This window comes from Cnephaeus nilssonii, assembly GCF_951640355.1.
Source record: "Cnephaeus nilssonii genome assembly, contig: SCAFFOLD_211, whole genome shotgun sequence".
In the NCBI taxonomy this organism is placed as follows: Eukaryota; Metazoa; Chordata; class Mammalia; order Chiroptera; family Vespertilionidae; genus Cnephaeus; species Cnephaeus nilssonii.
In genome coordinates, this window is record NW_027645470.1 from 7,926 (window position 1) to 23,786 (window position 15,861).

The 15,861-nt window shown below is 61.2% G+C and overlaps 1 protein-coding gene across 1 annotated transcript; it reads left to right on the forward strand.

The window, feature by feature from the left end:
* Positions 1-1,559: 1,559 nt before the first annotated feature.
* LOC307096622 (TBC1 domain family member 8-like) lies at positions 1,560-15,314 on the forward strand (the record flags this gene model as incomplete). Its single annotated transcript, XM_079800930.1, has 4 exons — positions 1,560-2,095; positions 6,383-6,611; positions 8,982-9,222; positions 15,096-15,314. Coding segments are annotated over exons 1-4 (881 nt in total), but the record flags the coding sequence as incomplete, so codon positions are not given.
* Positions 15,315-15,861: the final 547 nt, after the last annotated feature.

Here is a 15,861-nt window from a genome sequence, read left to right on the forward strand (position 1 = left end):
ATGGCTAACACAGCTGACACGGCTCACACAGCCAACACAGCCAACACGGCTAACATGGCTAACACAGCTGACAGGGCTCACACAGCCAACACAGCCAACAGGGCTAACATGGCTAACACAGCTGACACGGCTCACGCAGCCAACACAGCCAACACGGCTAACATGGCTAACACAGCTGACAGGGCTCACGCAGCCAACACAGCCAACACGGCTAACATGGCTAACACAGCTGACACGGCTCACGCAGCCAACACAGCCAACACGGCTAACATGGCTAACACAGCTGACACGGCTCACACAGCCAACACAGCCAACAGGGCTGACATGGCTAACACAGCTGACACGGCTCACACAGCCAACACAGCCAACAGGGCTAAGCTCTTTGGTAACAGCCTTGCTTAATCCTTTGCACTCGCTTGCTTTTTTCTCGATTCCTTTATTCTACTCAGGATTTAATTTTTTTAAACACCCCAGATTTTACCAAGTGCGGCAGTAGAATAAAAAACTGGAGTTTCTTTTCATACAAACTTATTTATTTGGATTTTTTTATATTTCAAATTATTGATACATTCAAAGAGTAATTTTAATCTCTATAATTTTTCATGGTGTGATATTTTTTGAAACATTCACCCACATGAAGACCTGGTTTACATTCACATGTTTCGCAAATATAAATCGTCTCTCTTCTTCCTCCTTTGATTTTTCTGTTAGAAGAAACAACACAATCTTTGTGTTTTTTGTTAGGGTGAGGTGTGATTATATGGAGCTTTCCATCTAAACGTTGCTCTAAGTTAGTGGATAATAATCTACCCCTGGAAGTTAGTGTACCATCTCTGAATTCTCCAACAAGATCATGTACTAGTTTCCTAATAAATTTCACATGCGTTATCGGTTTTTCATTTTTTCTTTTTTGGCATCAGTTGAGACGGCATTTACATTTTACTTGTCCTTTCATGCTAATGAAAACAAGAAAAGATACTGGAAAAATAGACAAAAATCCCCCTTCCCCCCGCGGTGAAACTACGTGTCGAGTGTGGCTCGACATACGAGCTGCTACCGATGCTAACCGTGTCGAGTCACACTCGACATCCGAGTGCAAAAGGTTAATGCCTCAAAAATAGCATGGTTTTGCTGTTGCCGCCTTTGAAAGAAATTAACTTACTAACACACTTCAATGTTTTTGTTTTAACGTGTACTATGAAGCCTCTTTTTTTGTTGTTCATCCTCACCTGAGGATATTTTTTTCCATTGCTTTTTAGAAAGAAAATAGAAGGGGTGAGGGGAGAGAAACATGACTGGCTGCCTCCCACACGCGCCCCCACTCAGGGCAGGGAGTGACCGGCACCCGGTATGTGCCCTTGGCCGGGATGCTCTGACCTGAGCGCCGGCCAGGGCTGCGGCTCTTCATACGTGTGAGGGGGTCGCTGGAAGCCAGGAGTGGGGTTCAGCCAGGCCTGTGGCAGGCGATGCCGTCTTGGAGGCGCTCCCTCCGCTGGGCCTGGCCGCTCCGAGGCCTCTCAGGGGGTCGCTGGAAGCCAGGAGTGGGGTTCAGCCAGGCCTGTGGCAGGCGATGCCGTCTTGGAGGCGCTCCCTCCGCTGGGCCTGGCCGCTCCGAGGCCTCTCTCAGGGGAAACTGAGGGGTCCGCACGGCTGCGCGGGGGATTGCCGCCCGGAGGAGCAGTCCCTCAGATGTTCTTGGCATCTGTGTGGAGGCCGTGGGACGCCACATGTGAGGGGCAGGGTGTCCAGAGAGCGTGCCCCAGGTAACCGGCGGCGTGGCTTGGGACGGGGCCGCCGTCCCCGTGCGGGGAAGACCTGGCTCCAGTGGGGGCGCCGCCTGGGCCGTGTGGGCAGACTGGCCCAGGACGTGAGAACCCAGGATGGAAGAGCTCCATGAACACAGATGCGTGTCCTTTGGAAAACGAATCCTCGTTCGGGGACTGACTCTCTCCACCCCGTGTCTCCCGCCCATCCAGGGGCGACGCTGGAGGAGGTGGAGCGGCACTGGGCCTGGCTGGAGCAGAACCTGCTGCACACCCTGGGCGTGTTCGACAGCGCCGAGGACGCCGCCAGCTTCGTCACCGGGAAGGTGAAGGTGGGTGCCGTGCTGACCCCCCAGCTCCGTACAGGGGAGAGGAAGGTGGGGCCGTGCTGACCCCCCAGCTCCGTACAGGGGAGGTGAAGGTGGGGCCGTGCTGACCCCCCAGCTCCGTACAGGGGAGGTGAAGGTGGGGCCGTGCTGACCGCCCCCCCAGCTCCGTACAGGGGAGGTGAAGGTGGGGCCGTGCTGACCGCCCCCCCAGCTCCGTACAGGGGAGAGGAAGGTGGGGCCGTGCTGACCCCCCAGCTCCGTACAGGGGAGGTGAAGGTGGGGCCGTGCTGACCCCCCAGCTCCGTACAGGGGAGGTGAAGGTGGGGCCGTGCTGACCGCCCCCACCCCAGCCTCCTGTTGCCTCCTGTCAGTTTGAACACAGCATTTTAACGTACTTGCATTTTCTCCGCTGTGACTGCACTCCTGGCCGAACACATAAAGGCCAATGAGTTCCGCTGCTCACTGTTCAGTTCGGGAAAACACAGGTGAAATGTAAAACAGACCTCATTCTCCGGCCCGAGTTTCTGTTGTCCTGTACAGAAGTGCAGGCCATTGTTTTGTCCTAGAAAAAAAAAATAGTGATATTTGTTTTTGCAGAACAGCAATGTTATTTGACTTTTAAAATTAGTTATCCCCAACTTTTTTGCAGTTGCGACATCTTGTGACTATTTGGTTGGCCCTCACACTTCCCTCCTTTTAAAAGTGGATGCTGCCAAAACCGGTTTGGCTCAGTGGGTAGAGCGTCGGCCTGTGGACTGAAAGGTCCCAGGTTTGATTCCGGTCAGGGGCATGTACCTTGGTTGCGGGCACATCCCCAGTAGGGAGTGTGCAGGAGGCAGCTGATCAATGTTTCTCTCTCATTGATGTTTCTAACTCTCTATCCCTCTCCCTTCTTCTCTGTAAAAAAATCAATAAAATATATATTTTAAAAAAAAAAAGTGGATGCTTACTCTGAAAGTACGCGAACTGATGGCTGAGAAGCCAGCTGAGTTTTGAGGTGGCGAGGGGACCGGCTGGGGAGCACCTGCTGAGGGAGGGCTCCTGTCCCGGCTCCTGCGCGTCCCCTCACGTCACTGCTCTCACCTAACGCGGCCGGGAGCCATGGTTTTAATAACCCAACCAGGCAGACAAGTGCTGTTTCTGATTCAAAATTTTACTCTTTTTTTAAAAAAGTATATTTTTATTGGTTTCAGAGAGGAAGGGAGAGGGAGATAGAAACATCAGTGATGAGAGAGAATCATGGATCGGCTGCCTCCTGCATGCTCCCTGCTGGGGATGGAGCCCGCAAACTGGGCATGTGCCCTTGGCTGGAATCGAACCCAGGACCCTTCCATCCGCAGGCCGATGCTCTGTCCCCTGAGCCACACCAGCGAGGGCCAAAGTGTCCCTCTTATTAACAGCTGCCCAGGAGCAGCAGCACAGGTACCTCCCTCAGGGTAAGCCGTCCAGACCTTGATGCTGCTGGGCTGTTTTCTCTTCGCAAGTGTCCCTCCCACAGACCAGCGCTCAGGCTTTAGTGGAGGGTGGTGAGTGAGACTGTGACTTAAAGGGACAGGACAGACGCTCTTCTCCTCCGGGGCGGGGCTGCGTGTGGGCTCAGGCAGGAAACAGCCGACTGGCGCCCGGAGGTGGCTGTGTCGGCTGGCGGCCTCCGGGGCGCAGGTCCGTGCGGCGGTGGCGTGCCCGGCGGTGGCTGCCCCTCAGCCTGGCCGGTTGATGACTTCTCTGGGGACCAGCTCTAGGCACCCATGGCCGCCAGGGTGGGGCCGGGCCAGGGCGCAGTGGGGCTGAGCTGCAGAAAGGCCCGTTTCCGGCTCTTCTTCCCCCTTCCCCCTTTTCTCGGTCTGACATGGGTTGCGCTGGCTTCTTGCTTCGAGTGCTGGAGGGGTCACCTCGGACCTGTGGCTTGGGGAGTTGCCGAGGGAGGAGAGACGTCCTCTGCCGTCCAGGTTCTGTGGGGTGGCCCCGGAAATCAGGCTGACAAGTCAGAGGAGCAAGAAAAAACGAAGTTTAATAGCGTGCATCACACAAGCGCACGGAGGAACGCAGGGACGAGGGACCAGGGGCGGCGGGAGCGTGGGGCTGTGAGCGGCTACAGCAGCGTGTGCGGGGCCAGCACCGGAGGGTCTGGTGAGGGTGGCCACGGCGGGAAGCCGGGGGAGGGGACGCCTAGCTGTCGGCGGGCAGAGTCTCGAGCTGTTCCCGACGGCTTTGGAAGTGTTTGGAGCCACAGAAACCTCAGCCATCACGCTCCCTTTCTGCTTTGGGAGACTGTAGAACACGTCAGGAACGTGCCGGGCAGCACACAGGTAGGCAGCCACTAGCTTTACTTTTCCATTGATTTTTTTTTTTTGAGAGTGAGAGAGTAGAAGGGAGAGGGAGAGACAGAGAGAAACATCAATGAGAGAGAGAGAGACACATCGTTGGGCTGCCTACTGCACGTGGCCAGGGATCCAGCCTGTAAATGAAGTTCGTGCCCTTGACCAGAAGCAAACCCAGGACCCTTACTGCACGGGCTGACGCTCTATCTCCTGAGCCAGACCAGCCCGGCGGGCTGTTGTTAGGCGTACAGCACATTGCTGAGTGTAATGAGGAAGACAATTTGTTCATTTTTGTTTTTTTAAAGACTAACTCCAGCTGGTGGTTCTTTGGTACACAGAACTCACCTGCCAACGGAGTCCTCCCAGCCTGTCTGGGGAGGGGCGGCTGTCTGGGGAGGGGATGGTGTCGGGGAGGGGATGGTGTCGGGGAGGGGATGGTGTCGGGGAGGGGGATGGTGTCGGGGAGGGGGATGGTGTCGGGGAGGGGCGGGTGTCGGGGAGGGGATGGTGTCGGGGAGGGGGGTGGTGTTGGGGAGGGGCGGGTGTCGGGGAGGGGGATGGTGTCGGGGAGGGGCGGGTGTCGGGGAGGGGGATGGTGTCGGGGAGGGGATGGTGTCGGGGAGGGGGATGGTGTCGGGGAGGGGCGGGTGTCGGGGAGGGGGATGGTGTCGGGGAGGGGATGGTGTCGGGGAGGGGGATGGTGTCGGGGAGGGGGATGGTGTCGGGGAGGGGATGGTGTCGGGGAGGGGGGTGGTGTCGGGGGAGGGGCGGCTGTCTGGGGATGGTGTCGGGGAGGGGACGGTGTCGGGGAGGGGATGGTGTCGGGGAGGGGGATGGTGTCGGGGAGGGGATGGTGTCGGGGAGGGGATGGTGTCGGGGAGGGGCGGGTGTCGGGGAGGGGGGGGATGGTGTCGGGGAGGGGGATGGTGTCGGGGAGGGGGATGGTGTCGGGGAGGGGCGGGTGTCGGGGAGGGGATGGTGTCGGGGAGGGGATGGTGTCGGGGGAGGGGCGGCTGTCTGGGGATGGTGTCGGGGAGGGGCGGGTGTCGGGGAGGGGGATGGTGTCGGGGAGGGAATGGTGTCGGGGAGGGGATGGTGTCGGGGAGGGGATGGTGTCTGGGGAGGGGATGGTGTCGGGGAGGGGGATGGTGTCGGGGAGGGAATGGTGTCGGGGAGGGAATGGTGTCGGGGAGGGGATGGTGTTGGGGAGGGGCGGGTGTCGGGGAGGGGGATGGTGTCGGGGAGGGGATGGTGTCGGGGAAGGGATGGTGTCGGGGAGGGGATGGTGTCGGGGAGGGGATGGTGTCGGGGAGGGGGATGGTGTCGGGGAGGGGATGGTGTCGGGGAGGGGGATGGTGTCGGGGAGGGGATGGTGTCGGGGAGGGGATGGTGTCTGGGAGGGGATGGTGTTGGGGAGGGGCGGGTGTCGGGGAGGGGGATGGTGTCGGGGAGGGGCGGGTGTCGGGGAGGGGGATGGTGTCGGGGAGGGGCGGGTGTCGGGGAGGGGGATGGTGTCGGGGAGGGGCGGGTGTCGGGGAGGGGATGGTGTCGGGGAGGGGATGGTGTCGGGGAGGGGGATGGTGTCGGGGAGGGGATGGTGTCGGGGAGGGGATGGTGTCGGGGAGGGGGATGGTGTCGGGGAGGGGATGGTGTCGGGGAGGGGCGGGTGTCGGGGAGGGGCGGGTGTCGGGGAGGGGGATGGTGTCTGGGGTGGCAGCTGTCTGGGGGGGCGGGTGTAGAGCAGAAGTCTCCTTAGAGACCTGGGCCCAGCAGTCAGCGGCTGGCCAAGCCTCCGGTTTGTGGTGGGCAGGGAACCACTGCGCTTAGGTGTCCGCCCGGCAGTTTTTCTGGGCTGTGTTTCTGGGGCGGACAGTCTGGCGAGTGACTCTCCGTCCTGGTAGCTGTGGCTGAGCACGAGGGCTCCCCCCCCGCCCACTTCTCCCTGAAAGGGGTGTTGTCTCCGTGTCAGGCCCTGATCGCCGAGGAGTCCAGCAGCCGGCTGGCCGAGCAGGAGGAGGAGCCCGAGAAGTTCCGAGAGGCCTTGGTCAAGTTTGAGTCCAGGTTCGCCTTCCCGGAGGCCGAGAAGCTCATCACCTACTACTCGTGCTGCTGCTGGAAGGGCCGCGTCCCCCGCCAGGGCTGGCTCTACCTCAGCGTCAACCACCTCTGCTTCTACTCCTCCTTCCTGGGCAAGGAGCGTAAGTGCGGGCCTGGGGCCGGGGGGCGCCTGGCGCGGTCCCCGAGAAGTCATTAACAAGAGGAGTCCGACCTCAGCAGACTTAAGTCAGCAGTTGAGATGATAACAGGTGATATTTGATTAATTTTCAAATAACTTCTGCAAGAAACGTTTGCTTGCATTTACTGTTTCATCACGTAATCCCACTAAGGGATTCGACTTTGGGAGCGTCGTGTTTTCTCCCGCCTTGAGGAACGTGTCTGTGCAGCTCAGCTCAGGTGGCCTGAGGGGTTGGCGTTGCACGCAGTTGTACCCGACGGCACCGTGGCCTAACGGCCGTTCAGAAGCTGGGCCTGAGGTCATGCGGGTTCAAGCTGGGCTCTGACCCGGGCATGCGGGTTCAGGAGCGGCTCGGCTCACGTCCCCACCAGGCCCGGGAGCCCACGGCCCACAGACATCAGTCGTATATTGAATTTTAAGTTATTCTCCTGGGAACTTCGTTTGGACCAAATATTGCTCCATGTGCCATGCAGGTGGAATAATGTCGTGTGTATATATAACTCACACGAAAATATTTCCTTTTTATTCCTGTGTTTCGGTTTGTTTCAACTTGAACCTGAGGGCGGGAGGTTGCCTCTTGGGTCCTGCAGCGGCTGCGCATCCGCCATCACTCCGCTCCCACTGCGGCCTCCGAGCCGGCGCTGTGGTCCGGGGGTGGGGTCTGGCCGGTGGCCATGTGAGGCCTGAGAATTCACGTGGGCTGGCCCTGCCCAGGCGTTAGGAGTGAGTTCATTAAATGTTCGACAAAATAGAGCGGCTAATGTTTAAGCTGATAATTTTGTATGGCCAGCGAGTGATGTTAAAATGCCCAAAACAAACAAACAAAAATCGGTAGAGAACCCCCCTCCCCAGCCCCCCGTCCATGTGCCCTGTTTGTGCAGCCGCTCCAGCCCCACCTGCGATGTGTTCTGACCTAACCTGGCCTGGTTCTTCCTGCTGGAAGGCTTCTCAGAATTAACACCGTCTTCCCGTTCTTATGTCTGTGTGGAAACTCCTGCTCATCCTTCAAGATTCAGTTCCGACTTCATCGCCTCCAGGGACCTGCCCTGGGCCCTGGTCACTGGAACCCCGTCTGCGGTTCCGCGCTGGGCCCTGCCACTGCCTGGAGCTCACCTGCTTGCACGTCCGTCCCCTGCTGGACGAGCTCCTGCAGGGCAGGGCTTTCACAGGCAGCAGCCCAGCGGGGGTTGACGGTGGAGATGGGGAGAGGGAGAGAGAAGGAGGGAAGGGCCTTATGTGAAAGCAACAGGAAAGAAGTAGCTGAAGAGCCTTACTCCCCAGCGATTCTCCACCGTGGCCGCAGGCATTTCTGAAACATGCACTCTCCAGCCGTGTAGTGGGGGCACTGTCCTCTTCTCCCTTAGATTGTAAGAAATAAAACAAAAACAGCCACCAGCCAACACAATAGTTGCCCAGTGTGAATGAATCAGAATTATACCTAGTGGGTTTTTTTTGTCAGATCGGCAAAAATTATCCTATAGTTTAGGGTATGCCGCAGAATTTTGGTAACTAGTTTGTGTGCCATGAGATGGAAAAGGTTGAATTCGCTGCTCTGGCCTAATGTGGAAATGCTGCCTTTTGGAATTATTAACGCGTGGAAGGCATTGTTGCAAAATGAAAGGAAGGAACTAGTAGAAAGGAAAACACTTAATCATCCCCTTCTTCATTTGAAAAGGAAAGTGAGTTCTTTTCCAGCACTGACCAGTCATTGTCACTAACTCTAATTTTGTTAGGATGGTAAAATTTGGAGAAAATAAAGGGCTCCCCACATTTGGTGACAGTTGTTACTTTAAGTTGTGACCTGCGTGTCCCCCGTGCTCTGCAGCACGCCTCACCGGGCTCCATGTACGGACACACTTCCGAGATGGACACTCGTCCTGAAGTGCACTGAGCCCTGGTCGCGGTGTGAGGCTCCCGTGGGCACGGCTGCGCCCCGTCCTCGGCGCAGTCTGAGCACGGCCATTCCCCGAGCCGAGGTCACAAAGAACCCCTGTGCGCTCTTTCCGTAGCTCCTGCAACGGCTTGAAACCAGCATTTATGCGGATTGAAAAATTTCTGCATCTTTTGCAAAAATTGAAGTTGAGAGAATGTTCACGTGCTGTTTCAGAATGTGTTCCTTGCACCTATGCGTGGCCAGCAACTCGGGGGGTTCCACTTACACCCTAACGAATACCGCCCGCCACGAGCCGGTCCTGGCAGCCGCTCCGGCAGGCAGTTCTGGGCCGGCCCTTCCCTGCTCTCCCCGAGGCATTTGTATCTCAGTGTAAGGAAAGCACACACACGTTTGGGGTACATTTTGGGTGAAATATGTGTTTGCTCTTTTTTCTTCTAGTTAAACTTGTGATCCCTTGGGTTGACATCCAGAAGTTAGAAAAAACGTCCAACGTCTTCCTGACGGCCACCGTCCGCGTCAGCACGCCCAGCAAGGAGCGGGACTTCTCCATGTTCCTGGACCTGGAGGCGGCACTGAAGGTCATGGAGCAGCTAGCCGACGTGACGCTGCGCAGGCTGCTGGACAACGAGGGCTTTGGCCTGGACCCCCCGCTGCAGGAGCCGAGCCAGATCACCAAGAGGTGAGCTCGGGGCCAGGCCCTCCGGGACCAGCTGCCAGCCGCCACGGTGCCCGCCTGCCTGGCCTGAGCTGTATGAGCCTTAACCTTCCCTCCTCGCAGAACCCACTGCTGTGTTGTTAATCACGACAGAGATGCGGTCACTGGTAGCAATGATTATTCATTTCCTTTATGCCATAGACTTTGATTTCTAGGTTCAATTCCTTTTTTCAGATATTTCAAAATTGATTTTCATAAAAAATACTTCTAGAAAATGTAATATGGTAGCCTCAAGCTAGAATTCTATTCAGCATTGGGCTTTATTAATGAATATTAAGAAAATTTACATTTTCATATTAAATTACTTTGTAGAAAACATTTTCAGGGCAGCGGGGTTATGTTCACACCAACTTATTAGAAATGTGCTACTAAGAGTGTCTACACGCTCTGATTTGTTGCCCCAAATTGATACTCATCAGGGAGCCTTGTGAGGTGGTTGCTTGAGGTACTTGTCCCCTTAAAGAAGCTCCACGTCTCAAGTGACCTCAGGTCACTTGACAGCAGGGCCAGGAACCTCAGGTCACTCCTCAGCGGGGACAGGAACCTCAGGTCACTCCTCAGCAGGGACAGGAACCTCAGGTCACTCCTCAGCAGGGACAGGAACCTCAGGTCACTCCTCAGCAGGGACAGGAACCTCAGGTCACTCCTCAGCAGGGTAGGAACCTCAGGTCACTCCTCAGCAGGGACAGGAACCTCAGGTCACTCCTCAGCAGGGACAGGAACCTCAGGTCACTCCTCAGCAGGGTAGGAACCTCAGGTCACTCCTCAGCAGGGACAGGAACCTCAGGTCACTCCTCAGCGGGGACAGGAACCTCAGGTCACTCCTCAGCAGGGACAGGAACCTCAGGTCACTCCTCAGCAGGGACAGGAACCTCAGGTCACTCCTCAGCAGGGACAGGAACCTCAGGTCACTCCTCAGCAGGGTAGGAACCTCAGGTCACTCCTCAGCAGGGACAGGAACCTCAGGTCACTCCTCAGCAGGGACAGGAACCTCAGGTCACTCCTCAGCAGGGTAGGAACCTCAGGTCACTCCTCAGTGGGGGCAGGAATGGGCTCAAGTGAAGGCATTTCTGTGGCTCTTCCTCTGGAATGGCGTCCCACTCCTGGCCAAGCACCTGACCCTCCAGCACGATGCTCTGTGGCCACGTGAGCTGTGTGACCCCGGCGTCTCCTCGCCAGAATGTGAGATCTCAGAGAGGGAGGGGAAGGCACGCCCCGGCTGCTTGCTGGGCCCACCCCCACCTGAAGGTACCGCTCCACTAAGTCCCTCACCTGCTGCTGCGAGAGGTGTTGGGGGGGTGGTTTGCTCCTGGCAGCCTAGCCATGAGCTCAGTGTCAGCACTATCTACTTCCTCTTTTTTGAGTTTTCTTTTTTTTACTTTTAAGAGAAAAAGCATGCACACAGGCAGTGAGCAAGTGGGCTGGATTCCCAGGGCGGCGTGGCCTCGGCCCAGAACTGTCCTGGCCCGTCCCAGGGATGAAGGGAAGCCTCCCAGGCCAGCCCAAAGCGCACGCGGCCTCAGAACACAGAAACACGCACCGCAGCCCAGCAGGCGGCCGACAGGACGGCAGTGGGCCATGGGCTGTGGGGAGGGCGCGACCTGGGCGCCGTGTGCTCCCCTCCTGCGGGCAGGGCAAGGCCAGCGGGGTCCCTTCCCCGTTGCTTTGGTGCCAGCCTTGCAGCCAACCTCACTTAGGAGTGCGCCAAGGCGCCCGGATTGCTGTCCTGCGACGCGTCTCGCTGCCAGGGCCTCGGGTAGGGGCGTGCTGCCCTCCGCGCCCGTCGCACTGTGTCTGCGGCCACGTGTCCTCAGCGGTGCCCGCCCCGCGTGTCCGCATTCACTCGCTCCGAATAGTTTCATGGTCCCTTGCAGATGCTCATCTAGAAAATAGTCAATGTGTTTCACTAGCCTCAAGCTGTTCAGCCACGATGTAGAATAAAGAATTCGAACCATTTTTAAAAAGAAAGGGAGTGGGAGAGAGGTGAGGACGAAAGGGGCCGGGTGGCTGGCGCTGGAGCTCCCAGGGCGGCGGGCCATGGGCGCGGGCCTGTGTGGCCGCTTCCTGCACTTCCACCTTCTCCGCAAGTGAAGGCTGTGCAGCCCTCCCCCTCCCCCTCCGGGTGGCTCTGTCCTGGACACAAACAGGTAGTGACTCAACTCCATGGACTTGGCTTCCTGCCTGGAGACCAGGCTCAGCGTTGAGGGAACAGCCTTCTGCGAGGCCGGCCGGCCTGGCTCTTTGTTGATGTTCTCACTTCCCTGGAACGGCGCCTCCGGGCCGCACCTGGCCACCGTGGACGCGGCACCACTGCTGGTGCGCTGCCTGGGACCCGGTGGGCACCGAGAGCCAGGCTGTGCCCGCAGGGGTGGGGGGAGCTCTCAGCCAGGATCAGGCAGGCAGGTCGGGCCTGGCAGGACAGGCACCCCGTGGGCCTGGCAGGGTTCCTCAGGTGTGGTCACCGAGAACCAGGCAGCAGGCGACTCCTGGAGAGCGTGGAAGGAGGAGGGGTGAATGGGTTGGTCCTGAACTTTGCAAACAGAGATCAGGTCTGCGGTTGTGAAGGATGGAGTGCGGGCGTGCAGCCAGCAGGGTCGGGGTGGAGAGGGGCGGCTGGCTGAGTGCGGATGGAAGGTGTCTTCACTGGAACCTGTCGGTGGTGAGAACGCTGGAGGGAAGCAGCCGCGGGGCAGTCTGCACACGGGTCCTGGCGGTGTAAGCACCCTCTTCCCACCGCACTAAGGAGCTGCTCTCCCGGCTGCCCGGCCAGCCGGCAGCTCCCCTGGCGTTTCAGACCATCCTCAGCCTCTCGGCCCGCGCCCCGCGGCTGCTCCCCTCGCCCACTGGGGCTGTCCAGGCTCATGCGGCCCCAGCCGGCACCTGGGGCCCCGCCCTCCTGCGGCGTGCCCAGGTCCTCGCTCTCTGGGCGGGCGGACAGAGGAGGAGAAGAGCCTGTGGGTGAATGTGTCCTGCTGCCCCCCTGCTCCCTCGGGCTCTGGGCGGGTTTTCAAAGGCAGCGGGGCCTGCGGGCACCTTGGCGCTGCTGCCGCCCTCAGCCGCCCTCCACCCTCTGTCTCCGCGGAGCGGCTGCAGAGGAAGCTGGTGAGGAAATGCATCTAGCCTTCCTGCTTGTGCCTGGCGGGCGCCTGACAAGAGACTGGAAATCTTCGGGTGTTTATTTAATTACTTTTAATTTTTAAAGTATGTTTTTATTGATTTCAGAGAGGAAGGAGAGAGAGAAACATCAATGATGAGAATCATTAATCGGCTGCCTCCTGCACACACCCCACTGGGGATGGAGCCCACAACCCAAGCATGTGCCCCGATCGGGAATCGAACCTGGGACCCTTCAGTCTGCAGGAGACGCTCTGTCCACTGAGCCACAGCAGCCAGGGCGTGGTGTGTGTTCTGACGAGGTGAACTGGCTGCAGGGGACTGAGCCACCCCAGAGGGCGGGCGTGGGACCAGGCTCTGGCCAGCACCGAAGCAACACCCGCACACGCCGATGGGAGAGCCCGCCTGTGCCCGCCTGGCTCCACGTTTCTCCCTCCGTCAGTCCCAGCACCCACTCTCCACCCCACAGGGTGAGCCCGACAGTCCTTCCCCAGCGCCCTGGAGGCCGGGAGAGCGGGAAGCCTGTGTTTGATCCCTCTCCACCTAATCGGAGACTCGGAGACGGAGAGCGCTAGTGCTGGGTTTGTGGGGAAGTAGGGCGCTGCCCACCCCTTGGTTTTTGGGGTCCCCGGAATGTGAAGTGTGTGCATGTCGCCTAGCATTCACTGCGTGTTGTCAGGTGCGATTGCCCATGTCAACGTCAGCTCAGCACGCACCTGATGGCTCCTGCTCCAGCTTCTGAGGAGCCGCCTGTTCCCAGGGTGGCAAGTGCGAGGGAGGCTGATCCGCACCTTCCCTGCTGTGCTGTGCCCCGGGTGTGGACGGCGGGCAGTCGGTGCGGCTGGCTGTGCCCCGGGTGTGGACGGCGGGCAGTCAGTGCGGCTGGCTGTGCCGTGCCTGTGCCCCGGGTGTGGACGGCGGGCAGTGAGTGCGGCAGGCTGTGCCCGTGGCCCGGGTGTGGACGGCGGGCAGTCAGTGCGGCTGGCTGTGCCCCGGGTGTGGACGGCGGGCAGTCAGTGCGGCTGGCCGTGCTGTGCCCGTGGCCCGGGTGTGGACGGCGGGCAGTCGGTGTGGCTGGCTGTGCCGTGCCCGTGCCCCGGGTGTGGACGGCGGGCAGTCGGTGCGGCTGGCTGTGCCCGTGCCCCGGGTGTGGACGGCGGGCAGTCAGTGCGGCTGGCTGTGCCGTGCCCCGGGTGTGGACGGCGGGCAGTGAGTGCGGCAGGCTGTGCCCGTGGCCCGGGTGTGGACGGCGGGCAGTCAGTGCGGCTGGCTGTGCCGTGCCCCGGGTGTGGACGGCGGGCAGTCAGTGCGGCTGGCCGTGCTGTGCCCGTGGCCCGGGTGTGGACGGCGGGCAGTCGGTGTGGCTGGCTGTGCCGTGCCCGTGCCCCGGGTGTGGACGGCGGGCAGTCAGTGCGGCTGGCCGTGCTGTGCCCGTGGCCCGGGTGTGGACGGCGGGCAGTCGGTGTGGCTGGCTGTGCCGTGCCCGTGCCCCGGGTGTGGACGGCGGGCAGTCGGTGCGGCTGGCCGTGCCTGTGCCCCGGGTGTGGACGGCGGGCAGTCGGTGCGGCTGGCCGTGCCTGTGCCCCGGGTGTGGACGGCGGGCAGTCGGTGCGGCTGGCTGGTTTCCATTGTGCGGGTGCCCTGCCCTGGGTTGGGCCTGAGGTCACACACCGCTCGGAGTTTTTGGGTTTGAACGCAGGGACCGTCCACGGCACCCTTTGTCATTTGTGTATTTATTCTAGAAAAGTAAGCAAAGGCTTACTGTCCGCAGCAAAACCCCACTCTGGACAGTGGGACGAGGAAGGCCTGGGCGCACAGGAGGCCCCGGCAGGCTGCTCGGCTCACTGGGAAGTCAGAGAAAAGGGGGCCTTGGGGACAAGCCGCGCCGCCCGCTGCTCCCTGGGGCGAGTCCTGTGGGGTGTTGGGGTTCAGGACGAGCGCCTGTGGGGGAGGGGAGGGCCCAGCTGGCCCTTTAAAGCGCACACGTAGGGGTTTCAGTTTACACAGAGATGTGCCCTCGTCACACGATTCGTGTGAGCACATTGCCCACCGGGCAGCAGCCGCGCAAACCAAGCAGCCCCCCCCCCCCCCCCCCCGCCCCGCAGCCTGCACAGTCACCAGGATAGCTTCGTCTTTATAGATCCGCTCACTCTGGACATTTCATGGAAGGGATTCAGGCAACGTGTGGGCCCTTTCCCTTAGCGTACTTTTCGGGTTCATTCATGGTTGGCGGTGCCAGCGGCGTTTCACCGTGCGGGGCGGCACACCGCACCGGCGTCCGGGGAGGCACAGCGGCTGCCCCCGGCGGGGCTGGCGGCCATGGGCAATGGTGCGGGGACGTGTGTGTGTGAGCTCCCGGGACGCACGCCTTCCTTCCGGTCAGTCCCAGGGCGGCCGCCGGGCCCGGGACTCCCGGCCCGACCCTCGGAGGAGCCGCAGGTCCCTCCCCGGCGCCGCACTGCACTGCGAGGCCGGTCTTCGGGGACTGGCTGTCACCAGTGGCGGTGACCGTCCGTGTTGTCCGGCCGGAGGGGACGCGGGCCTCGGAGCCCGTCCCTGACTCTGGGCAGAGGCCCACTCGGCGGGGCGCGGCGGACCCGCGGGCGGGCGGCACCGTCCTGGGCCCACGGACGGACGGCCAGGCTGCGCGGGTGGGCGGGCTCGGGGGTGACGGAGGCTGAGGCACGGCTCCGGCCTCGGTTCATGCCCTTTCGCCTCCCCAGGGACCTGGAGGCCCGAGCGCAGAGCGAGCTGTTCCGGGCCGTGTTCAGGCTGCCGCGGCGGGAGCGGCTGCACGCCGTCCAGGACTGCTCCCTGTGGACGCCCTTCAGCCGCCGCCACACCGCCGGCCGCCTCTTCGCCTCCGACCGCTACGTCTGCTTCGCCAGCACCGAGGAGGGCTGCTGCCGCGTCATCATCCCGCTCCGCGAGGTGCCGAGGGGGTGGCGCGGGGAGCGGCCCAAGGGGGATGGAGCGGGGGGGGGGGGCCGGCCCGAGGGGGATGGAGCGAGGGGGGGGAGCCGGCCCGAGGGGGATGGAGCAGGGGGGGGGAGCCGGCCGGAGGGGGATGGAGCGGGGGGGGGGAGCCGGCCCGAGGGGGATGGAGCAGGGGGGGGGGGAGCTGGCCCGAGGGGGATGGAGCGGGGGAGCGGCCGGAGGGGGATAGAGGGGGGGGAGCCGGCCCGAGGGGGATGGAGCGGGGGGGGGGGGAGCCGGCCCGAGGGGGATGGAGCGGGGGGGGGGGGGGGGCCGGCCCGAGGGGGATGGAGCGGGGGGGCCGGACGGAGGGGGATGGAGCGGGGGAGCGGCCGGAGGGGGATAGAGGGGGGGGAGCCGGCCCGAGGGGGATGGAGCGGGGGGGGGGGGAGCCGGCCGGAGGGGGATGGAGCGGGGGGGCCGGACGGAGGGGGATGGAGCGGGGGAGCGGCCGGAGGGGGATAGAGGGGGGGAGCCGGCCCGAGGGGGATGGAGCGGGGGAGCGGCCGGAGG